This window comes from Hesperophylax consimilis, chromosome 12, assembly GCF_061612785.1.
Source record: "Hesperophylax consimilis isolate HC1 chromosome 12, BYU_Hcon_1.0, whole genome shotgun sequence".
NCBI classification, from domain to species: Eukaryota; Metazoa; Arthropoda; class Insecta; order Trichoptera; family Limnephilidae; genus Hesperophylax; species Hesperophylax consimilis.
This window is the reverse complement of record NC_142847.1, coordinates 28,734,397-28,761,453: the sequence shown is the minus strand read 5'-3', so window position 1 is coordinate 28,761,453 and position 27,057 is coordinate 28,734,397. Positions and strand designations below refer to the sequence as shown.

Sequence of the window (27,057 nt, the reverse complement as noted above, 5' to 3'; positions counted from 1 at the left end):
TATGACCTACAATTATTCAGTATAATTTTAACCAATCGGAGGCGTAAATCGAATATCTGATAGTATTATTATGATATCGTTTGGACGTTTTCGGCCCTCTGAATGGTCGAATTCAAATCGTATTTTTCGGGTAAATTCAGTAGTCTTCGCGCATAAAAATTAAATCAGGAATCTGCAGGCAAAAAACGACCATTCTGCCCCTCAATTTTAACCGACCATAAGGTTCATTTCAGTTTGCAGGAGACCGGACCCAAAAAATGAAGACCCGCGGAGCGGGTTTTTAACTGCTAGTAGTTTATTATTGTTACAAGTGATTTTGGAATACCGCAGGGCACTGTATTGGGTCGATTACTTTTCATCTTGTATGTTAACGATATTTTTAAACAAAACCTCAGTGAAATCATTATTTCTTACGCGGTGGGTTAGCAGAGCGGCTAAGCAAAGAGTACTAAACTGAAAGCCGGAGGCGCGAGCGGGCCTCGACAGCAGGCGGGGCGCGGGCAAGGAAGGCACGGGCCGGGGGTGAGCGGTGCAGCCCGGCAAAATATCCCCAGACGCTAGATTTGGTGAGTACTTGTAGACTCACTGACTCACTGACTCACTGAGTGACTAACGCGATGTGGCGGAGTTTACACAGAGCCGCGTGCGTCTTATAAAGCCGGGAATATTCGTAGTAGATCGGTACGCCTTAGATGCAAGTCTAGTCCAGTCTAGTCAGGCCTATCATATTGCACCCTGAGGATTGACTTCTGGTATCCTAAATTTAGCAATAACGGCCTTCCATTTGACAGCTAGAGGGTAAAATTAGTAAACTTAGAGCAAAGATGAGGACTCCGGAACCGAAAATTGTGAAACCAGAATCTGATAAATTAATTTCTTAAAATAAGAACTAATTAATAATGTGTGCATCCCACTAGTTTTACGTTCCCTTTATTTTTAAATTTATAATAGTAAAGAAAGAAGAGCTCACCTGGTAGAGGCAGTGTGCGTGCGTGATCGTTGATATAAGTGGCTCTCGTATTGGGGGATGGGGGAAGCGACGAACTGCTCCCACAACCATTACCATTTCCTCCAAACCTCCCCTCCACACACAGCTCCCGTGAAGTACTTAACTCTAGAATCTGCACAAAGCGTATCGCAATATTAACACTCCCGTTCCCAAGGGGGGTAATACCATACACTCTCAAACAAGAAATAAAAAACATAAATAATAAAATATAAAAAGTGCATTTTACTGGTAAGGGCTAAAATAATATATATTTTATATATTTGAGTTACGCTCTAATACCATCATTAATATAATAATATCTAATTATATCTGAGTGTTACTAGAAAGGGGAAAAGGAATATTAAAAAGGCACGTTTGCTTTGCGATTTTATGGGGGACCCTAGTGACCCCCTCCGGTTCGTACTTAATTTTTACTTTCATGTATGAAAAGTTTAATAATTACACTAATTATATTAATTATAAAAATGCGTAATCAATTCTCAGAGCAGACATCAGTTCTAGCGAGGCGGGTTACGTCCATATACATACATGTAAAAACTTAAAATTCAATAAACGGTCGGTTTTCCAACAGTGATATGAAATGAATTTTTAATAATTTATGAGAATGACAAAATTATGTCTCTTTGTATACAGCATATTGGAAAGGACCTCACCTGATTTTTAATATAGCTGACAATCTTTTTACACATGTCGGCCACGTGGGGATGGGGATCTGTGCACATGGAGCAGAGCACAGACCACAGCTTCATGTAGACAGATCCAAAACCTGAAAATAATAATGTTCAAATATGCACTATATAAAGAAGAAACCTCCCAATATTGATAGATGAACTTCAAATAAAAGATAACCCAACTGAAAATTTAGGAGAATATTGGTGATAGCCATAGTTAAGCAAGACAATAAATACTAATGAGCAGTTCCAGACTGCAGCCTGCAGGTGAATATTCTTTTAACCCTCCCGCACCGGAGGGGGTAATACAGATCCCACTGACGAGAGTTTTGTAAGATATCTAGGTTGTTTTTTACTCATTTACTCTATAGTTTAGGTAATCCTAGAAAATAATATCGGTAATCGATATGCATTTAAAGAAAATTATTATTTAGAGTAATATCTATCCAATTCTGAGGAAATAACTGCCACCTCCCCCCACCCCGGATCACCATTACTTTTTTTATATTGCTCGCCGCAAACAAGTCACAAGTGCAGGTGCAAAAAGTGTATTTTACTGGAGAGGGATCACTCGCTCAATTTTCTCTTTTATCTTTTTGCATTACTTAATGATTGACTGCTGAGCGAAGATGGTCGTTGTCTGGTCAAAACAGTAGGTATAAAAAAAGATAGTAACTAATATCAGAATGTTAATGGAAAGGGCAAAAGGAATGTTAAAATCTATGCGATATGTGGGGGACCCTAGAGACCCCCATTCAGATGATCCGTTTTTTAGCTTCAGTTATGTAAAGCTTAATAACCAACCTCTGATAGAAAAAGATGATTGCTATCACCTGTAGTGGGCAGTCCTTGCAGGTTACAGAAAATCTATGGAACTGGAGTTGGACACTCTCGAGAGGCGCTCAAAGGGACTGAATGGGACACTGTTTTATATGTTACCGCTAACCTATAGTGGGCCGTCCTTGCAGGCGGAGTCCTGAGAAGCTATGGAACTGGAGCTGGACACCCCTAATGAGGCGCTCCAAGGGACTGGAGGGGAGATTGTCTTATGTTATCGCTCACCTATAGTGGGCAGTCCTTGCAGGTTCCCCGTGGAGCCCTGAGAAGCTATGGAACTGGAGCTGGACACTCTCGAGAGGCGCTCAAAGGGACTGAATGGGACACTGTTTTATATGTTACCGCTAACCTATAGTGGGCCGTCCTTGCAGGCGGAGTCCTGAGAAGCTATGGAACTGGAGCTGGACACCCCTAATGAGGCACTTCGAGGGACTGGAGGGGAGATTGTCTTATGTTATCGCTCACCTATAGTGGGCAGTCCTTGCAGGTTCCCCGTGGAGCCCTGAGAAGCTATGGAACTGGAGCTGGACACTCTCGAGAGGCGCTCAAAGGGACTGAATGGGACACTGTTTTATATGTTACCGCTAACCTATAGTGGGCCGTCCTTGCAGGCGGAGTCCTGAGAAGCTATGGAACTGGAGCTGGACACCCCTAATGAGGCGCTCCAAGGGACTGGAGGGGAGATTGTCTTATGTTATCGCTCACCTATAGTGGGCAGTCCTTGCAGGTTCCCCGTGGAGCCCTGAGAAGCTATGGAACTGGAGCTGGACACTCTCGAGAGGCGCTCAAAGGGACTGAATGGGACACTGTTTTATATGTTACCGCTAACCTATAGTGGGCCGTCCTTGCAGGCGGAGTCCTGAGAAGCTATGGAACTGGAGCTGGACACCCCTAATGAGGCACTTCGAGGGACTGGAGGGGAGATTGTCTTATGTTATCGCTCACCTATAGTGGGCAGTCCTTGCAGGTTCCCCGTGGAGCCCAGAGAAGCTATGGAACTGGAGCTGGACACTCTCGAGAGGCGCTCAAAGGGACTGAATGGGACACTGTTTTATATGTTACCGCTAACCTATAGTGGGCCGTCCTTGCAGGCGGAGTCCTGAGAAGCTATGGAACTGGAGCTGGACACCCCTAATGAGGCACTTCGAGGGACTGGAGGGGAGATTGTCTTATGTTATCGATCACCTATAGTGGGCAGTCCTTGCAGGTTCCCTGTGGAGCCCAGAGAAGCTATGGAACTGGAGCTGGACACTCTCGAGAGGCGCTCAAAGGGACTGAATGGGACACTGTTTTATATGTTACCGCTAACCTATAGTGGGCCGTCCTTGCAGGCGGAGTCCTGAGAAGCTATGGAACTGGAGCTGGACACCCCTAATGAGGCGCTCCAAGGGACTGGAGGGGAGATTGTCTTATGTTATCGCTCACCTATAGTGGGCAGTCCTTGCAGGTTCCCCGTGGAGCCCTGAGAAGCTATGGAACTGGAGCTGGACACTCTCGAGAGGCGCTCAAAGGGACTGAATGGGACACTGTTTTATATGTTACCGCTAACCTATAGTGGGCCGTCCTTGCAGGCGGAGTCCTGAGAAGCTATGGAACTGGAGCTGGACACCCCTAATGAGGCACTTCGAGGGACTGGAGGGGAGATTGTCTTATGTTATCGATCACCTATAGTGGGCAGTCCTTGCAGGTTCCCTGTGGAGCCCAGAGAAGCTATGGAACTGGAGCTGGACACTCTCGAGAGGCGCTCAAAGGGACTGAATGGGACACTGTTTTATATGTTACCGCTAACCTATAGTGGGCCGTCCTTGCAGGCGGAGTCCTGAGAAGCTATGGAACTGGAGCTGGACACCCCTAATGAGGCGCTCCAAGGGACTGGAGGGGAGATTGTCTTATGTTATCGCTCACCTATAGTGGGCAGTCCTTGCAGGTTCCCCGTGGAGCCCTGAGAAGCTATGGAACTGGAGCTGGACACTCTCGAGAGGCGCTCAAAGGGACTGAATGGGACACTGTTTTATATGTTACCGCTAACCTATAGTGGGCCGTCCTTGCAGGCGGAGTCCTGAGAAGCTATGGAACTGGAGCTGGACACCCCTAATGAGGCACTTCGAGGGACTGGAGGGGAGATTGTCTTATGTTATCGCTCACCTATAGTGGGCAGTCCTTGCAGGTTCCCCGTGGAGCCCTGAGAAGCTATGGAACTGGAGTTGGACACTCTCGAGAGGCGCTCAAAGGGACTGAATGGGACACTGTTTTATATGTTACCGCTAACCTATAGTGGGCCGTCCTTGCAGGCGGAGTCCTGAGAAGCTATGGAACTGGAGCTGGACACCCCTAATGAGGCACTTCGAGGGACTGGAGGGGAGATTGTCTTATGTTATCGCTCACCTATAGTGGGCAGTCCTTGCAGGTTCCCCGTGGAGCCCTGAGAAGCTATGGAACTGGAGCTGGACACTCTCGAGAGGCGCTCAAAGGGACTGAATGGGACACTGTTTTATATGTTACCGCTAACCTATAGTGGGCCGTCCTTGCAGGCGGAGTCCTGAGAAGCTATGGAACTGGAGCTGGACACCCCTAATGAGGCACTTCGAGGGACTGGAGGGGAGATTGTCTTATGTTATCGATCACCTATAGTGGGCAGTCCTTGCAGGTTCCCTGTGGAGCCCTGAGAAGTTATGGAACTGGAACCGTACACCCTCATGAGGCGCTCCAAGGGACTGGAGGAGAGACTGTTATATGTTATCGCTCACCTATAGTGGGCAGTCCTTGCAGGTTCCCCGTGGAGCCCAGAGAAGCTATGGAACTGGAGCTGGACACCCTCATGAGGCGCTCCGAGGGACCGGAGGAGAGACTGTTATATGTTATCGCTCACCTATAGTGGGCAGTCCTTGCAGGTTCCCCGTGGAGCCCAGAGAAGCTATGGAACTGGAGCTGGACACCCTCATGAGGCGCTCCGAGGGACCGGAGGAGAGACTGTTATATGTTATCGCTCACCTATAGTGGGCAGTCCTTGCAGGTTCCCCGTGGAGCCCAGAGAAGCTATGGAACTGGAGCTGGACACCCTCATGAGGCGCTCCGAGGGACTTGAGGGGAGACTGGTGTCCAGGGCATCGCGCCCCGTGTCAATGGCACCACCCGAGTATATCCGGCTGCGCTCTCTGAAAATATTCATAGGTTATTGCAACATGTATATGTGAAAGCTAGAATAGCCAAAACTCTTCAAAGGTGAACTCTGGTGTGGTGAAATTAAGGAATTTATAAGACAAAGCAACAAAAATCTTTTCAGCTCACACTGTCATTTTCAACACGAGCTTTAAAATAATCAAAATTTAGTGATTGATTTATTTTTTAGGCTTATTGTGGCAATTTTCATCTAAATCAGTGATACCAACACTAACAGTTTCTGTTTTGATAAACCAATGAGCTTGTTTGTCCTTCAATGAAATTTCATGTGATTTACAAAGAATCATATTAATTAAGAGCACGCTGAGGACATAACTTTTGAATTTATGGAAAATACTGAATAGAACCGAAGATATAAGGTGTCAAAATGTTGATATTTGAGCTGGCTGATAAGCTTAAGATATCTCTGTGCATATAACGACTGGCGCGGCAGTCCTGTCGCACTGCCATTCAAATTAAAGCATTACAAAATTGAGCTGCTCGGGTGTAGACCATGTTAGCTGACATTATTGATAATTTATTTTTTTCGTGTATACGGTGTTTTCTTATATCTTCTTTCGCTGAAGATCACTTTTGTAGTGGTAGCACTGTTTTAATAGAGGATTTGAGATATATAATCAATGTATCCGACATTATGTTTCAAGTAAAGAATGCTAAGTTATGCAAGATGGCGGATGGCCAACACATACCATGTTCTATGTCATCACATTTAATGGATAAAGTGAATGCAAACATTGTAAATTCTGTGGATTCTTTTGACAGTGATTACAGTGTAGCAGATCGCACGTTTTCTGCCGAAAACAACAAACCAAACTCTCCAAGTAGTGAAGATATGACCACAATAAGATTTTGGTGCATTTGTAACCTGTTTCATGTAAAGCACGTTAAGTGTTTTCTATTAACACATTTTACACGCTACAACTTTGATTAACTTAAAAGGCTTTTAATAATATCTGCATGCATATGTCATTGTTTACCTGAAAATGTTGTTCAGGGTATGTCATGTTTTCAATTGATTACATCTTGTGATTGTTTTCCTTCAAAATCCATCAGCAGATGAATCCACAGCTGGAATTTTATCATTACATTCCGTACACAAAACTGCTTTTCCAACTTTAATTAAACCTACGGGTGAAACACGAATATGGTTTCCCGTGATGTTTGCAGCACACAGTCTGCAACTAGGATTTTAAAATTCAAAACCTCCTAGGTCACAAGGTTTGTTCAAACACGAGAATTCCTCGAGGTTTCTTTCTTAAAAGCATCTGCAGATGAATAAACTGTATGAAAAGAACTGTAATTTAATCTGTAAGTGAGTTCCTAGTTTAATTAGCATTACACTCATAATTTCTTATTAGTAAAATAATAAGAAATTAAAAAGTGAAGCTAGATCGCCTATTTATTTTTGTGTAAACTGCTTTCTAGTAAGGTAGGTGCATACGTAATAACTGTCAGCTATGTTATTCCTTTTTCTGGGTTTTGTAATGCTGTCTTAAAAATGTATTGAAAACACCGTGAAAGAAAACCGTTTTCACGTTCTGAAAGTAATTCTTTTTACTCTTTTGTTGTGGTCAGCAGGTCGCACTGAAAGTGTTGATGAACATAACTTTGTATTTTCATACAGTAAAAGTATAATAAAAAATAAAAACGACCCCTAATTTTTAACGAATTATGTTATATTTATGCATCCAAACATTTAAAATGCTATATCTAAAAACTTGTTTTTGTCAGTTAATATGGTCTACACCCGAGCAGCTGAACTGTTCATTTTACCGTCAGTGACGGAGATAACCATCGGGAACATGGAAATGAATGCTCTGCATGATAGCAAACCATCCACGAATCAATCTGAATAAATGTGTAGCAATGCACACATCTCTTCTGACCTGTGGATGGTTCATTCCGAGCATACCCAAAAGAAAGTCAGTAGGATAGAGCCACGGGTAGTAGCCATACTCCCTTCAAATAGAGAAATCTCAGAAAGTTATTCTGAACTCTCTCCAACGTGAAGGAATACTTTACCTGATGTGGACTCCAAATTACAGACCCACTTTCAAGTGTACTCCTAACTAAGGAATCGAAAAACTATGAGAATCTCTGAGGGTCAGATTGCGGAGTCTTCTAATCTAATTGCTTGGACAAAGAAATCTAATCGCTAGGACAGATAAAATCTAATCGCTAGGACAGGTGAAGTCTAATCACTAGGACAGATGAAATCGAATCGCTAGGACAGAAGAAATCTAATCGCTAGGACAGATGAAATCTAATCGCTAGGACAGAAGAAATCTAATCGCTCGGATAGAAGAAATCTAATCGCTCGCAAAGATTAAATCTAATCGCTAGGACAGTTGAAGTCTAATCACTAGGACAGATGAAATCTAATCGCTAGGACAAAAGAAATCTAATCACTCAGACAGAAGAAATCTAATTGCTAGTTCATATTAAATCTAATAGCTAGGACAGAAGAAGTCTAATCACTAGGACAGATGAAATCTAATCGCTCAGACAGGTGAAGTCTAATCACTAGGACAGATGAAATCTCATCGCTAGGACAGAAAAATCTAATGGCTAGGACAGATTAAATCTAATGGCTAGGACAGATTAAATCTAATGGCTAGGACAGATTAAATCTAATCGCTAAGACAGAAGAAATCTAATGGCTAGGACAGATTAAATCTAATTGCTAGGACAGATTAAATCTAATCGCTAGGACAGATTAAATCTAATCGCTAGGACAGATTAAATCTAATCGCTAGGACAGAAGAAATCTAATCGCTAGGATAGGTGAAGTCTAATCACTAGGACAGATGAAATCTAATCGCTAGGACAGAAGAAATCTAATCGCTCGGACAGAAGAAATCTAATCGCTAGGACAGATGAAATTGAATTGCCTGTAGGTCAATATGGATCAATAAGGTATATCAGGTTTGTTATTTCAAGTAAACAAATAAAAATGTAGAGGTACCTGCTTCCTCCTCTTTGGTGTATCTGTGGGGTGGATCTTCCTTCTTGTAAGGAAACAGCAATGAAGTGGGGCTCAAATGTCAACACCAACCATTGTAGAGCTGGAAAATATTGTTTTACTATAATTGACCCTGGTATTATAAAGTAACGCTAATTGAGTGATCACAATATTTTTGTTGGTACATTAAAACCCCCTTATAATGTTTTCAGACAGAACCCCAATAAATATCAATTCATAAGCCAGAAAACATCATTTGGAAGCTGACAAACTATCAACATTGTATTATACATGGAGTGAAAACTTATCATATGGGAGAACCTTGAATTTCAATGTATGTGGGATAAATTAAAGGCCATTTTTAAATTCCAGTCTTCAAGGGACCGAAAAAACAGAACTTAACACATTGTAATCGGATCACATATTAATACGTTTTTAGCAAATTAATGCTAGAGAGCGGATCACGTATTTATACGTTTTTGATAGATTGTTAGTGGAGCGCGGGTCACGTTAAAATACGGGTTCCAATATATTTACTTGAGTTTTCGCTATATAGCGTCTGTAGGGTTGTAGCCATGCAGGTAAAAACCTTTTGAGAACAATAGATGGGGTGTACGGTGGGTACCGAGGTAGTGTTATTCATCACAAAAATAGTCGAAGATAACGGTACATATAACGGTCTACATGCAACACTAAGACGAAGAATAATAATTTTTTTTAGTTTATTTCACTACTCTTTGGTGGTCAGACGTTGCTAAAAGCTAAATATCGAGTACATAGATATTATATATATATATATATATATTACGTACATATTTACATTTTATTTTAGTGTTTAAAAGTAAAAATACTTTTGATAAATTTTCGATGAAACAGACATTTTTACCACGATTGTGATTGAAAGTTTGTTATTTTTTTTAGTTAGTTATATTATTATATTGTGTTTTATCCCATAAGAAAAATGTCTCACCACAATGAAGATAGTGACCAAGAAATATACGCCGACAATTTATCCGACATATCGTGTGAAAGTGATTTTGATAGTGATGATAGCGATCTAGTTGATGATGAAGATATTATTCCACTGCCTACAACATTTACCCGCAGAACCATTTCGTCCAGTTCTGACGAAGAAGAGGTTGATGGTTGGTCTATAAATGGTAATCCCCCAGTTCTTGGGATTTTTTGGGTATTCCTGGAATTACCTTGAATAATCCTCCAAAAACGCAGATGGATGTGTTGAAATTGTTCATAGATGACGATTTTTTTAAGTTTTTGGTTATCGAATCCAACAGATATTATTATCAAAACATCGACCGACTAAAATCAGAAACCAAAGGTATCAAATGGAAAGATATCACCATTCCGGAAATGAAAAAGTTTGTAGGTCTCATAATATTCATGGGGCTAGTACGGAAAAATAGACAGAATGAATATTGGACCACAGATCCTGTTTTAGAAACGCCGTTTTTCGGTAAAACAATGTCAAGAGATAGGTTTAACCAAATATGGCGCGCTTGGCATTTCAATAACAATGAAGATATTACTGACCCATCTGATCGTCTGGAAAAAGTAAGACCTATAATCAATCACTTCGTTGAAAAGTTCAAAAACATCTAAAAGCCAAAACAGCAAGTCTCATTGGATGAAGGCATAATACCATGGAGAGGAAGACTATTCTTCAGGGTGTACAATGCTGGAAAAATCATAAAGTACGGGATTCTCGTGAGAATATTATCCGAGAGTGATACAGGATATATCTGTAATTTTGAAATTTACGCTGCGCAAGGACTACGATTGATTGAAACAATCCAAACTGTAGTTTCGCCATATACTGATGTCTGGCACCATTTGTATATGGATAACTATTATAATAGTGTCGACAATACTGTTGCGCTTTTACAAAAGAAAATAAGGGTTTGTGGAACCATTAGAAAAAATAGAGGCTTACCTGAATGCCTAAAAAAAACGGATTTACAGAGAGGAGATACAATATTCCGTCGGAAAAATGATATATTGTTACAAGTTTGGATATCCAAGAAAGAGGTATCTCTCATATCTTCTATCCATTCTGCAGAAATGAAGGAGAGCCATAACGTCGACCGAATGACGCGACAAAAGATTATCAAGCCAAATGCCCTTATTGATTACAATAAGTATATGAAAGGCGTCGATCGTGCCGATCAATATTTATCGTATTACAATATTTTGAGAAAAACCACGAAATGGACAAAACGTGTGGCAATGTATATGATAAATTGTGCCTTATTCAATTTTTTTGTTGTATACAACTCCATTACAGCTAAAAAGATTAAATATAAAAGATTTTTATATGACATTGCCTTCGAATGGACTTCCGATTCGATTCATGAAGAAGTTATTTCTGAAGATCCAGGGCCATCGACATCTTCGTGGAAAAGGGCTCCTTCTCGTGACCCTCCCGGAAGGCTTTCCATGGACATGCGCAAACATGTGATAGCCAAAATTGAAAGCAAGGGAAAGAAGAAATTTGTTCAAAGGCAATGTCGTGTCTGTATGCAAATTTTATGAAGTTCATATCACACCCTAAAACAATACTAATTTTTATTTTACATTTAGAAATAATTTTTGTGTATAATTTGTAAAATAAAGGATGTTATGTAAAAAAAATATTATTTTTTTCAAACTTTCCTACTTTATGTGAAATTCTGCACTAGTTTAACGATGAAGAATACATTTCTAAATATAATAAAATAAATAATTTGCAAAAAGAATTATTGAAATCAAACAAATATTTTTGAAGTTATCGCAATTTTTCTAGAGGTCTACGTTAGCGCGAAATTACGCAAAAAATCACCCGTTACCAGCACTAGTACGCGACCGAAAACTGCCCGATCACAATGTGTTAATAAGCATGAAAACTTCTAATTATTTATTCATTTACGCCCGGCCGGTTTTTTCATAAAACAAGTATAAATTAATTACATTACATAGTGCATTCAAATGAACATAATAATAATAAAAGATAGTAATATTTGTATAGCATCATGAGCATAACATCAAAAGAATATAAAAAATAACATGGGAACAAAATTAATTAATGTAATACACAACGATACAACAAATACAGAAAAGATAGAACAGAGAAAAAAGGCGTTAATACCTGCAAAAGTTAATTACAAATATTTGCATAAAAAGCTAAGTTACGGATTGTATCATATAATAAAGTTAACGAAATAAAATGTTAGAAATTTCTGATTTGAATTTTATGTGGAAATCTTACAACCCTTTGCAACCGGCAAAAAATTTCCGAATTGTGATGAGCCATGGGGCTGGGTTACTTACTGGTTCAAACACGAGCGTGTGAAGGTACCCTACATAGGCAGCTTCCGCACGTTCCATCGACACCGGTTCCGTTCACAAAAACAGATTATTTTGTCGTCAGGATTTTTTCAAAGACAAACTCACACTCATATGTAGCCGGTTGTAATGGTTAAAGAAATTAGATGAAATACTGAAGTTTCCAACCTGCCAGCAGCTCAGCCCTCACTATAGGGCTCATGTCCTGATGGGCTATCTTGGCGAGGCTGACGGCCACCTGCTGGTCGATGCTGTTGGCGTGGTCCGTCCTCTCGCGGCCCGAAGACACAAAGGTTCCCAGGGCGTAGACACCGGCCGCACGCACCTACATGTTACATTTTTTTTTAACGTTAACTCTACATAAGAGACCATGAGGAAAATGATTTCCCTCAGGGTCGATGCCATTTTTGGGGATGCTGTGTGGAGGGCCACTTTTAGGAAAAGAGATAACAGAAGTCACTCAAAATGACATTCTCATTATGTACATACACACCATGAATTTCTGTCACTCAAAATTACATACATAATATGTACATATTCAGGCATTAGTTCTTAAGTCTTTTAGTAATAATAATAATATTTATAAAATCACCTCAAGGGCGCTGTACAAATATATAATACATTTCTACAATGATCTATATTATAACTATATATGGAGATAAAATACAGTACAATACTTACCTGGTGGGTCATTGAGATTAACACTTAATTAACATTAACTATTTGTTTATTAGCGAAATTTAGATATAGGATTTAGGACGTAATTGGAAAATTGGATATAACTGGACTTTCTCTCAGAAATTGTATATTTAATTTAAGGGTATGACAGCTTAAAAGGGTAAGATTTTAGTTTAGACCTGAATTCTGTTGGACTTGTTATGGATCTTAGTTCCGGAGGGAGTTCATTCCAAGCCTTCGGCCCAGATACTCCGAAAGCACGATCACCAAACTTAGTATTTGACTTGCGCTTAGGTTCCATCAGTCTGCCTACAGCTGCTGATGTTGCTGATCTAAGAGTTGACTGCCTCAGACCAGTGTTAGTACATGTGTAATCATATATAGGGCAGCAAGAATCACTCCAAGTGACATATAAAAGCAAGAGTTCATGTCAACTTTCAAAAGTTACTTCAAGTGAACTATCGAAGCAATATAGACTTGTTCTTTTGAACACATGTAACAAAATTCTCTTAAAAAGAGGCTTATCAAGCAAGAAGTATCAGTCACTCGATGAGACCTTGGCATCAAAACATAGCATGAGTTCTTGTCACCAAAAAAAGTTGTAAAAGTGGGATGAAGAGCCTTATATAGTCAATTGTTGATGCCTTACCTCAGGTACGGGGTCCTCCAAGAGACGGTATAACTTCTCATGTGCCATGTCCCTCACCCCCGACCAGCGCGCCTGATCGTAGCCCTTCCATAGGCGGCCTAGGCAAATGGCTAGCCACTGGCGGAGCGTGGGGTTGGGATCCCTCAGCTGCTCGAGACAGATGGACACCAGGGAACCCTACAAAAGAAAAATTGTAAAAAAAAAACAAATTGTAATACTTGCTCTTCTTCGGCAAAACTGTTTGAATCGCCCATACAAAAAAATATATTTCGAGTATGGTCCACCTGCTAAGACCACATCGTTAACATGTAACATTGGGTCATTTATGAGAAATATCTTCGATACTCAAAACAACATTCAGCAATACATATAAACAAGTGATCAACTATTTTACAGAAAGGTATCAACTTGTATAGTATTGATTAAAAAATAAAAAAATAAAAATTTGTGATCTGGAGTACCCCAGGGCATCAATTTAGGTCAGCTCTTCTTTTCCATATCAAAAAATTATGTCTAAGGAGTTATATAACATTCAAGATTTTTTGTTGTTGTTGACGAGCTTAAACTATTCACAGAAATACAAGCTTTATAAGACTGTCATAAAAAGACAAACATTTAATTGATAGTCCTTTAGTATAATATTTTACCTGCAACGCAGCTTCCTGTCCAGGCAGATAATTGTCTACAATACCCGCTAGCACAAACGCAGCTAGAGTTCGATGTTCACTCTGAAATATTAGGTACATTGTTTTAGAAATTTTGACATAGATTCATTAGTATTCATAAATGTAAGATGGATATCATAAAACAAAATAATTGAATGAACATTACAACTCACTGGGATAGTGACATCTTGAAGAACAGACAAGAAGTATTTGTGGCCTTTTGCATTCACTAAGTCAGCCTGGCAACTCTGAAAACAGAAACAATATCAATTATAAATAGGAGAATTGGTCAGCTACACACATATTTTGAAATCACACACGGTACTGAATTGTGTCGCTGGGGCCAAAGGTTATTATATCCCAGCTCTGGAAAGCAGAACTGTAGTTCTCAACTGCGATTCTTGAGAATTCCACATTTGGCACAGTCTACTTTTTCATACTATAATAATTTTAAATTGCCACTAAACAATGGATACTCAACGAAGGTTGTGCAGTAACCAGTGAACTCACCCTTGTATAGCGATTTTCATGTAAAGTTACTGTAAGATGGACGATGAGTAATGTTGTAGGTACCTACTTGTAAATATTGGTTTTATATGAACTAATTTGTTTTATGTATGAGTAAACAAACCACAGACAGTGTACAAATTAATTTTGTTAAAAATTCTGCCTCAATAAAAGTTCACCTAGTGAGGCTGGTAAATATATACCTATTATTATTGTATCTTTATTACTGTGCCATTATACACTTTTTCTATTACTGTTCTTATATATCTAATGTTACCTTGAATAGTATGTATGTTTATAATCCTGTTGTGTTTCAGTGCTTGTTTTTAAAGGGACTTTGGATAATTTTCATGATTAATTTTTGCACCGTTGACATGTTGACACCGTTGAATCTATGGCCAAAAGTGTTGCACCACCCCCTGTTATTATTCCATATTCGATGATCGATTGGCAGAGAGCTTAGTATGCAATTTTCATATATTTAAGTACTATTAGTATATTTCTAATACTTTTGAAGAAATAATTTTTTTTTTTGTGATTAGAAGGCAATGAGAGTTCCATTTAAAACGTGGATCAAACGTAAGACAGTATTTAATATGATCGGTACAGTACAGACGAAGACATTTACAGTATGCATCATTAGTATTAGAACAGACGTGTACTTTAAGTTTTAGGTCTAAATTGGGTTGGCCAGAGATATTAATGCTAGGAGTAATATATTTAGTTATATACTACAGAAAGGTCACTCCAGGCCAACACTATATAACGAGCTCGAAGCCTGACTCCTCAACTCCATTCTCAGCCTGTCTTGCTCCAGCAACAAGGTAAATATGAAATAAGTATGTAATTGCATAGCGAACATTGGTATTGTACAAAAATATGTATATCTATATGGGACGTGTGGGATTGCACTAACCTCCCCACATCCTGGAATAAAAATTATTATTGTAATTATTGTATTCACCCCATCCACAGCCATGATCTTGGCCCATATGAAGACCAGCAGCGGGCGCAGTTCCCTGGCAGAGGTCTGCAGCAGCTTGACCATGTAGGGAAAGATGCCCACGCTCAGGATGAGGTTGACGGCCCAGGGCCCCAGGGCGAGGAAGCGCCCAAGGATCTCCAGCGCGCGCACCCGGTGCATGGTGCTGAGCAGCACTTGGAGGACCATTGGAAGTTGGTCAGGTGGGGGGCGGCAAGAGGAACCTGGCAATAAGAAAATTATTAGTAATAAGAGGACACAGGAGACACTTTTTGACATCTTCAGCTGTGTGAATAGATTGAAGAAATATACATTCATTTACGGTGCCAATCGTGCTTGTCTTGATGGAAAAAAGAAAATTACTCACCTAGATCCAGCCACACCTGGAACGCCGTGAGTTGTTCCTCGAAGAATGGCGAGTGCACGTAGCTCCGCTTGGTGTCCAGCATGGCGGGCAGCTGTGCCAGCGCTAGGTCCAGGGTCTGGTCCCAGGCCTGCCACATGGGGTGCCCCGCCATGGAGGGCATGGCTGGCGAGGATACAGGGCTGCAGTTGTATGATCTACATGGGAAATATAGTCAATTAGAAAGTAGAATTGTGTTCTTCTATTGTTGACCTCACAATCGTGGTAAGTAGCAATAATACATATTGCAGTTACTACTTGCAGCAACGGCGACTTTCAAAATCTACTATGTACGTATGTAACGTAAAATATGGGTATTTCAATGACCTGGAATTAAACTAGATGACTTTTTTTTAGGACCAGGAGGATTCGAGAATGTTTTGAATAAATTGATCAATTTTACAATAACCGCAAAGAAGCTCACATTTAAATAACCAGAAAAATAAAGTTGGCTAAAGTAAGTTAACAGTTTGCAATGCAGTTCATTTCTGTAAAGGATTTGAATGTTCGTTTTTAACCGAACCGTCTACAGATCAAGAATCAGGAAGCAAGAAAGAGTGAGGTGAGTACATTTGTAAAAGTGTCTAACTAAATGAAAATAAACTCATGGGCAGTTCTATTGTTTTGAACGTCTATGGTATGTACAGTAGAATCCTGTTAATTCAAACCCCGATAATTCCAAAAAACGGGTAATTCAATATTTTCGCCAAAAAAATTTCCGCAGAAAAATGGTTTTTTAATTCGAAATTCGTTAATTAGTAATTCGAAATTTATTTTGATCACGAAAATTTGTTCGTGTAATTCAAAAAACTTGATATTTGCGAAAATAAATCATAATATTTCGTGTATCTGAATCTAAAAGTCAGTTAAATTTCGAATTACGTGGGAATTTGTTAATTCGAAATTTGTATTTTGTTGTCCCGTGGATTCCGAATTAACGAGGTTCTACTGTACAAATATCTTAGATAAATATGTTGATAGATCAATTGTAAAAATAGTGAAAAGTCACAACAATTTATTACCTCAGAATTCTGTCAGCAAGCAAGAAGTTCCTACAGAGACTAGCTGTTAGCAGGTCTGCCCTGAAGAGCTGCTGGAACAGTTCGGGGGGCAATGTGTTCCAGGCTATAGTGTCCGTTATGGCTGTGAATATCCAGTTTAGTTCTCCTATCATGGTTCGCCTGTCTGTTAGCTGTCCGGGTATTCTGAAAGCACAAGTTTTTTGGTAATTATAAAAATTGGCGGTTACCTTTCAAAAAAACCCTTCAAGCTAATTTGTTAGCTTTTGAGAACAACTCTTATGGTCTCACAGTGTCTTCCTTACTGTTGTTTTTTTTTTTTTTTTTTATAGTGAATACCTCACAAGAGTCCCAACTGCTCCCGTCTGGAGCCAGTGAGACTATGGCATCCCCAATTGGGGGATGTTGTGAGGCTGAAGGTAAGTGGGGAAGGGAAAGAGGAAGGTGGGGAAGTACCTGGCTATTCAGATCTAGTCACTAAACACGGCTAAAGCCATTTGGAGCAACGTTTCAATTCTGAATGGTGGTCTTACACCAGGGCGATACTGGTAGTATCTTCCACTCTGGAACGTGCCGCAAATATACTATATATTATTTTAATTAATTAATTGTGAAATAACACAAATTAATCAAATAAAATTTATTTGCGCACGCCGGGTTCGAACCCGCGACCTTCGGAATGGCAGTCCAATGCGTTACCACTGGACTATGCCGGCCGTCAAATAATAATGATCAATGTCAGCGATTTGTCTTCAGAAAATTGTCCCGACTTCAACCTTGTTAACTAAAGTGTTTTATGTAATTTTTTTACTTGTCTATGAGCTCGGTGGTGCCGGGCGGTGTGATCTTGGCGGCGTGATTCTGCATGACAAACCACTTGAGCGCCATCTTGATGGGCGTTGTGAGGCATGCCGTGAATAGATCGGCGGGCAACTCGGGGTTCATGGGCAGCACCTGGTTGGCAGCGCACGCCGCCAGCTGGATGCAGTTCTTGAAGGAGGGGGGAGCAGTGGGCGGGGCAGCCCCCCCATCTTGTTGGTTGTTCTGGCGTGACATCTGAAAAACGATGAAAAAATTACCGAATAAGAGGAAACGCAAATTTATTTATAAATCGTTTTGCAAATTTACCAAAAATAAATTATGGTAAATTTGCAGAATTCCACTTCACGCTTAGTACACAAATAAATAATTTAATAATGATTTTCCCTCAAATATTCCTAGCATTTGAAATTCAATAATAGAACAAAATTAAAACAGTGTTGCCATTAATTAATTAAAAGAAGTCATGTACCTACCCAATGCATATTTTATTAATTATTTACACAAAATAAGTACCTACCTACATGATTATAATGATTTTTTTACCCTTTAATCTAAGGGGACTAATAAATACATACCTCAAAATCTTTTTCATGTTGCTCAGCAAATATCTTGAATTGTTCAACTATCACCCCCGCATTAGAGCAGTCGTATACATACAGAGAGGGAGCACCCATCCATGTCTGTAGTTCGTAGACTGATAGAGGTATATATTGGGTGTATGCCTGAAAACATATTTATAGTCATTTAAATAAAAGTTAGGATATTGTGATTTTGATAATAAAAAATGGACGTTTAAAAATTGGACGGTAAAAACCCGCTTCCTTGCGACTGGAGAGCGGGCAGGTTGTGGGGTCGGGGAGTTGTAGTGGGGCACATGTCGAAACGACGAGTGTGAATAACTCGATACAAACTTATAAGCGAGCGAGTTCCGACGCAATTGTTAAACGGATGCGCTGGCTATCCATCCAACAAAAAGTGCTGGAGACGACTTTTAATCATGTCGGATAAGCGTGAACAGCTTCATATAACCTCTACTGCCAGTAGGGCGTCTGATTTTTAAATGGAAGTGGGGACGGGCATTTTTAGGGTATGTTTTTGGTAACTCTATAAAAGTCAATACATTGGCTAAATGTTAGTAAATTTTTATTGCTGTTGTAAATGAATACTTACTCTATTGAAAACCCAAATTTCGCCCTGGATCGTGGGTTTGGGTACGCCATGACCATTGTAATGGAAAAGTACTCTTTCATCTTTAGCATTGCGTCTCAAAGAACAGCACAACTTCTTAACCTGAAATAAAAAAAGGAAAAAGTTATAACACACTTACAAATAGATTATTTTAATCAAACTTATTCTCAGGCTATATCGGAAGTAAGTTTTTAGATTTTCACGGCCAAAAGGATTTGTGTTGTTTGTTTTTGGGGTGTTATGCCGTGTTGCGCTAACTCCTTCTTTAGCCGACGTTTCGGACAGCGTTCCAGTGTCCATCATCAGGGCAGATCCGGTAGATCCGAAGATGTGTAATTGTTGGTTGTCGAGTTTGTGCTTATTTACTTGGAAGCGATACCGTGCCGCCAGCTTCAATCCACTATGGGCTTGTAGGTATTACAGTACAAGGGAACTGCAATTCAAGTGAAAGCACAGTATTTACGTTAGCCTGGGGCCCGTCCAAGTGCGAAATGCCTAGAGACGACGGAGCTAAGCTCAACAGCTCTTGGTATCCGGTAATTGACGGCTACACCAAAGCTAAACGCAAATAATATGTCTAAAATTCGCCACAAGATGTCGCCACTTCCATTGGCATTTCGCAATTTTCATTGTTTTTTTATATTCTTGAAAAAAATTTTAAAAATATTTTTATGTTGACGAATAAATTTTCTATTATGATTTAATATGTGCCATTTTCGATTTGCTGCGAAAACGACATGTTCATTTTTATTTGTGAATTCAGCGGAGTTGATATCACCCCGGGCGACGTTGGTGACAGCCGTCTTACCAGACATCGGAAGTTTCAATGTCATAATGATGTTGTAGCCAGTTGGAACCGTTTCGGAATGTGTAGTTTTAGATCACCCTTGAAATCAGTAATTATGAATGAAAATATTAAAATTACATATTCTATGTACGATAATCACAATCGGAAAAATAAATTTTAAATCTTCCAAACACAATTTTAACGGTGTTCGTCCATTGTATTGATTGGTAAGAGCATAACTTTCTTTATTTTTTTATAAGAAAACAGCTTCAAATAAAAACTATTGATTTTAATATTATCTGTACCTTTTTCAAAACTTCTGCACCTAGCGTATATTTTTTAAATTGTTTATTATTTTTTAATCATTATTATTATCTTTGCCAATAATTAGAATATATTATTTTGTATGTTGTCTTAAAGATTTACGATTTAAATATGATCCCGTAGGTCATCGCTATTAATTATTATCAAACATAATTTTAATTTGTCACACATAAATAAAGTGACCGATACAACAGTAATGCAAACGGAAACATTTATTATTAAAAATCATATAAATTATTCAGTATGAAATATCCAACACTTTTGTAAGCATTTATGATTGGCATTGGATTTTAATATTTTATTTGTACATTATTGATTGGAAGTTCAAAAGCGCTTCTGAACGGATAAAAGGCTAGAAGTGAGGTGTTTTCTTGAGTCACCTATCAATGAGCAATGTGCTAGTATATATAATAGTAGCTTCTACACTGAAACTTTGTCTGCGAGTGCAAAAATATTATGAAAATGTTGATTGTTTTGCAGTAATGAAAACCAGTAACAAAAAAAAATTAACCCCTAGAGCCCTATATTTTTTGCAATGTATTTTTCTGTCTGTCTTTGTATTTTAACTGTCAAAATGCGGATTAGGCGGGAAATATTTTCGCATTACATTCGATTCCAGAAAAATTTGCTGTTTTTGAAACATATTTCAAAATAAAATACCGTTTTCGTAAGCAGATTTTTCTAAAAACCTGTCTTATCTCACCAAATATTGAAACTATCAACTTGTAAGTGGCTCATTCCATTCAACGCAACGAAAATATAATAAACGAAACATAATTTTTCAAAAAATCTCCCCCTTCCTCTAAAGGGGTGTTCCACCACTTAAAGGTGGGCGAACTTTTCAGATCTTCATTTCACGAATGCACGTACAAATTTTCATGAATGCACGTACAAAGTTTCATGAATGCATCTACAAAATTTCATGAATGCACATACAAAGTTTCCATGAATGCATATACAAAGTTTCATGAATGCAGATACAAAATTTCATGAATGCACATACAAAGTTTTATGAATGCATGTACAATGAAAAGAAAAAATCATCTGTATAATTAAATTTTTATCGGTTACGACCTTTTGACAATCATGGTTCGATATTGAAAAAATCCACAGAGAATATCACCATGACAATATTGCAGTGATCCAACATTCTTTTAGAGAAGTAATCGGAGCGATGATTTGAGATTTTCACGGCCAAAAGTATTTTTGTTATTTGTTTTTGGGGTGTTATGCCGTGTTGCGCTAACTCCTTCTTTAGCCAACGTTTCGGACAGCATTGCAGTGTCCATCATCAGGGCAGATGTGTTATTTTCGTAAGCAGATTTTATAGCAAATATATATTAGCAAATAACACATCTGCCCTGATGATGGACACTGCAATGCTGTCCGAAACGTTGGCTAAAGAAGGAGTTAGCGCAACACGGCATAACACCCCAAAAACAAATAACAAAAATAACAAAAAAAAAATCGGAGCGATGTCTGCAATAATAAATATTGTTCTTCTTGATGTCTTTAAATATGTAGTTAATAGCCCAATATCGGAAGCAAAATAGACGAGATACATAAGTGACGAGATAGAAGAGATATATCACGTATCGCCCAACAAATCGCCGAACATTCATATTTTTTAAGGTCTTATAGAAATATGGGCGCAGTGGTTTTCTGCCAAACGGCATAATAGATCCCACATCTAGTCTTTTAAATATTCTAAGAAATGCACTGATAAGGTCAAAAATAGAAATATTATAAGGTAGGATTTATGTCCTTGAAACAAAAAAATTATACTTACGCAACACAATATAAAATGGATATAAAAATTCTTATCTCAAGATTCAATAAACAGTGTAGATCTGATACAAAAATCTTTAAGCAATAAATAATGTATATTCTACAACACTATGAGCTAAACTACAATAAACATTTTTGGGTTTATTATTAGAAATGACCAACCAAATTGTTCCTAATCTGTAATAAAACGTTTGGCAGAGAAAGAATAATAGTCTGAACGCTGTGCAAATGAGATCCCTGAGGCAAATGTGTTGTTAAACTATATTACAAAAGTGGAGATCCGGAAAGAATGCAAAGCTGCTGTAACCATAACAAATAATATTAAGAAAGGGACGCTTAGATGGTTTGGACAAGTAGTGCCGATGAACGAAGAAAAAATTGTAAGGACATGAAAACTGGTGTGAAAATGAACAGTAGAAGTTATGGATGCCCGAGGAAGACATGGCACGATCAAGTGAATCAAATAATTGAGTCAGATCATCTCAAGAGTCAGAATAACATTATGTATTATGGTTAGTTAGAAGTCATTTGTATGGGATTTTTTCGGGGTAAAATTGCTTTGACGAGAAACTTAATATAATTAAATGTGAACTTCTCAATCTCTTCGCTACCGGGTAACACTATTGCAATATCCTGGCAGCTTGGACGTACACAATCATTTAGTGGGTAAAGTGAGGTAGAGTGGTAGAATGGGGGTGTTACCTCGTCGCTTGTGGGGTCCAAGGACTGTTTGTAGCGCGCCCTGGGCTGCCACTGTTCGTACTGCAGCCTCAAGTTGCCTCCTATTAACTCTAACGACTTGGCCGGCGATAGAGAGAGGGGATCTGGAAAAAAATGGTGGCGTCGTAGACAAAAAACTTAAAGATTACATCTATTATATCGAGGTGTAATTACTATAACTAGGTAACTCAAAAATTAGCCTTTTCAAGTTACAAACAATATTATAATGTTTCCTCACTCACAAACACGTGTTGTAGCATACATGGGCAACGAAATAAAGGTATAGTTTTGGGTGTTTTACGCATTTTATTTGAATTTTTTGTGTCCTTGTTTAGTGGCTGAAGGTTTGACCAGAAAATAAAAATTTATATAATAATTGTTTTGTGAATTAAGGTATTATACAGGGTGGCGGCTTGTGACTTTTGAGTGTGATGGAGTGCTAAGTTTGAAAAATTCGACATTATTGATGTGGTTCAAAGTATTGTACAACCTTTATACTTTGACAAACCATTACACAGATTTAATTAACTACACATGCAATAACACAAAAAAAAACTTTGATACCGATAATTTACTCATTAGTGTAATTTTTTAACACTTGTGTGATCGATTATTATTAAAAAATATACATTGCAGGTACAATATTGCCATATTATTGTCTTATTTTATTAATATAATATATTTGAGATGCATGTATATACATTAGCTATGAGTTGTTCATGAACGAGCCGCTAACTCTTTTTAATGTACGACTTTCATTTGTACAACTCCTGGTAAACCGTACCGTGGCTCAATTGAACGGTTGCTCTTTCTTATCAGGAGATTAGTTATTACAATAATAGCGCCATTAATATTATGCAAGTATTAATTGATACTCAGAGACATGAATGGCGTCTGACTTGGACATATGTACCTACACTTACTAATTACTTAGCATCTTATTTTTCTCATGTTAACACATTGTCGTTGGGACAGGGCATTTGCCGTTTTTCGCGGACTGTCGGTCAACTGCGGGACACGGCAAATGCCGTTTTTGTCGACTGTCGGTTTTTGGCGGGAAACGGCATTATACGGGTTTGTCATCAGCGTGAAATAAAACGCCTTGAAGGGTAATTTGCTACCTGGGTGCTAGGTGACAATCTGTCCACGTTATTTGAGATTCCTTGTCCGGATTGGCTAGTGTGCCGCTTGTAAAGGCGTCGCCACAAATCTACAGCTTTTATGCGATCTCAATCTCCAGTTTAGTTTGAGTCATTTCACGTATTGAACTAATTGTGAAATTATGATGTAATCAAAGCAATTATAATTTATTTTTGATGATCAAATGTCATATATGATTTCTTTGAAAATTTCAATTGAAAATATTATTTTGTTTAGAAATTGTGTCAATTTTAAGAAAGCGATATATTTTTGCGCTAATCGCGAAAAACACCCACTACAGGCTAGAGTCTATTGTTTTAACTGCCTGACTACAATGTGTTAAGAGGCTTATTCATATGCATTCATATGCTTACACTGGGAGCCGCATCAGGGGAGCCATATCGGGGGGCCGTATCGGGCAAGTCGTATCGGGCAAGTCGTATCGGGTGAGCACAGCTAACAGCTCCCGTTCAATCGAGCCATCGTTCGATTGAGTTGACTCTGAGCCGTAAAACAATATTGAGCTGGTACTACGGCTCCGGCTCTTAATAAAATGAGTCATGACCCATCACTAATATACATAGTACACTATAGTTTATATTACACTAGCTGACCTGACGTTGCACGACTTTTCTCTATTTTCTATAAATATAATATGCATGTATTACATATATATATATATACAGGGTTTTAAGAGACGTACTTGACTTAATTTAACCAGTGATTTCTGACATTATTTGGAATAAAAAGTGCAAATGAAATGTTGGTCTACCTACTAATTTTCTATGTTCTTTGTTGAAAAAATAAATTTTAAAAATCAAAAATCACCGGAGACGAAAATTTCATTTACATTTTTTACTGAAAATAATGTCAGGAATTACTGGTTAAGGTAAGTCAAGTACGTCTCTTGACAACCTGTTTAAACCTTCCGGAAGAAAATCTCTAAACGATAGTGAAAACCCTATCAAAATCCATTGCATAGATTAGAAGAACTAAGCGTACAAGCAGACAGACGTGGATAGGGACTTTATATTAGTATAATAGAGATGTAACAATCGAGGTTTATCGGTGAAGTTTACATTGTGAATCTGCCTGACTATTTTGTTGTTACCTTGTTCATAATAATTTCTGACTGATACAAAAAAATGTTAATTATTTACCTAGAAAATAAAAATTCAAAGAAAATGCCAACACATCTGCCACGTTCCTTATGTGCTGGTAGTAGAAGCAGCATTGATTTAATTGCCTCATTTACATGTGCTTTATTTTGTGTATGCGCCTTCTTAAATTAAAGCCTTTTTTTTGAGGGATATGGACTTTGTCCTTATAATATATTATACTAGAGGAAAAATTCAGTGAGATACAAACACAATGCAGTCTAATAAAAATACATTTACCTATAACAAAAAACTTATAGGGAGATTTTATGACCGCCATTGTTTACCAACAGGCACTTAATACAGGTTGGTGTAATTTCGCTGGTAGTATTAGACTAACTAAAGGTGGGTATACCAAACTCATGAATAGAAAGAGCGTCATAATAATTCAAATATGTTTATAAATGAAATCTTCGCCAATTGGAATTCGAATTGGCCAAACCAACTTTAAAACGGCGTCTCAAATAAATATGCAAAATAATTCAAAACATGCTAAACATTGTAGACATCGAAATTGATAAGACTTAATATCGGGGTATCATTTCGTCGAGTTGGGGGCAAAACATGTGACCATATATTTGGCATCAGGAGGGTTCGAGAATGCTTTGAATAATCTACGACATTAGTCGTACGTTGAATGCCGAAGAGCGCACCACGAAATAACGAGACTCTGCATTGAAAAGAAAAGTTCGCTAAAGTAAGGCAACGGTTTGCAGCCAGTCAACTGTGGGTTTTTCTCCGCACCGAACTGCCTTCAAATCGGATTGCGTAGCGATGCTAAAAATGAGTGTGGTGGGTAAATTATAACACATTTGTAAAAGTGTCTTTTTTTACATTAACTCCACACAGGAGGCCTTAAGGAAAATAGTTTCCCCCGGGGCCTATGTCATCCTTGGGGAAGCTGTGTGGAAGGTCTTTTTAAGGAAAAGAAGGAGAGGAAGCTCTGGGAAGGAAAGGGGTATGAGGGGTGGGTAGGAATCTAGGGATCAGTGTGTCCAAGGCACGATAGAGGCAAGATAGATCATTTGGAGAGGTCAAAGGGTCTCCTCAAACCAGCCTCTCCCAATCTGACACGCCACGCAGCTGGTGGGCAGACACATACTGAACACACCTCATCCAACGAACCAGGGCTCCCATACTAAACCACCAAATGTAGCGAACCTATGGCAGACCTATTTGCATGACCTATGGCAGAGACGTTGCCGGGGTGGCGGCACCCAAACCAGCCTCTCCCAATCTGACACGCCACGCAGCTGGTGGGCAGACACATACTGAACACACCTCATCCAACGAACCAGGGCTCCCATACTAAACCACCAAATGTAGCGAACCTATGGCAGACCTATTTGCATGACCTATGGCAAAGACGTTGCCGGGGTGGCGGCACCCAAACCAGCCTCTCCCAATCTGACACGCCACGCAGCTGGTGGGCAGACACATACTGAACACACCTCATCCAACGAACCAGGGCTCCCATACTAAACCACCAAATGTAGCGAACCTATGGCAGACCTATTTGCATGACCTATGGCAAAGACGTTGCCGGGGTGGCGGCACCCAAACCAGCCTCTCCCAATCTGACACGCCACGCAGCTGGTGGGCAGACACATACTGAACACACCTCATCCAACGAACCAGGGCTCCCATACTAAACCACCAAATGTAGCGAACCTATGGCAGACCTATTTGCATGACCTATGGCAGAGACGTTGCCGGGGTGGCGGCACCCAAACCAGCCTCTCCCAATCTGACACGCCACGCAGCTGGTGGGCAGACACATACTGAACACACCTCATCCAACGAACCAGGGCTCCCATACTAAACCACCAAATGTAGCGAACCTATGGCAGACCTATTTGCATGACCTATGGCAGAGTCGTTGCCGGGGTGGCGACACCCAAACCTGCCTCCCAAATTGTGTCTAACTAAATATTGTAACAAAATATTCAGTTTTGGAAACATGCCCGAACCTTTGTTTACCCGATTTGGGATTTGTAGTTAAGTTTTTAATGCAGCCAGCAATTTTATTAGTAAGCAAATTTTATTTGCGCAGACTAAATGGTGATATGTTTTACAATGTGAGTTGCCTGTTTACTGTCAGATTTATTTATTGATAAATTACAGAAAGTGAGACGGTCACGCCCCCTCCCCGCTCCGCGCACTTGGTTTGGTCCCCTTTCTCTGATGAGCTAGTCTATCAATTTGGAAGTCTATGGATCGAATGAAATTT

The 27,057-nt window shown here is 39.2% G+C and overlaps 1 protein-coding gene across 1 annotated transcript in view; it reads right to left on the bottom strand.

The window, feature by feature from the left end:
• The window catches only part of raptor (regulatory associated protein of MTOR complex 1), a 48,145-nt gene that overhangs the window by 16,487 nt on the left and 4,601 nt on the right, over positions 1-27,057 (bottom strand). The window contains exons 3-17 of the mRNA XM_089638309.1: positions 22,513-22,634; positions 18,894-19,013; positions 18,299-18,445; positions 17,713-17,957; positions 16,905-17,087; positions 15,847-16,040; positions 15,462-15,703; positions 14,164-14,238; positions 13,973-14,053; positions 13,326-13,502; positions 12,167-12,323; positions 8,663-8,762; positions 5,509-5,672; positions 1,663-1,775; positions 971-1,121 (exon numbers count right to left, since the gene is read on the bottom strand). Of these exons, the coding sequence (XP_089494435.1) occupies positions 971-1,121; positions 1,663-1,775; positions 5,509-5,672; positions 8,663-8,762; positions 12,167-12,323; positions 13,326-13,502; positions 13,973-14,053; positions 14,164-14,238; positions 15,462-15,703; positions 15,847-16,040; positions 16,905-17,087; positions 17,713-17,957; positions 18,299-18,445; positions 18,894-19,013; positions 22,513-22,634 (2,271 nt within the window). The remainder of the gene's footprint in view (positions 1-970; positions 1,122-1,662; positions 1,776-5,508; positions 5,673-8,662; positions 8,763-12,166; positions 12,324-13,325; positions 13,503-13,972; positions 14,054-14,163; positions 14,239-15,461; positions 15,704-15,846; positions 16,041-16,904; positions 17,088-17,712; positions 17,958-18,298; positions 18,446-18,893; positions 19,014-22,512; positions 22,635-27,057) is intronic.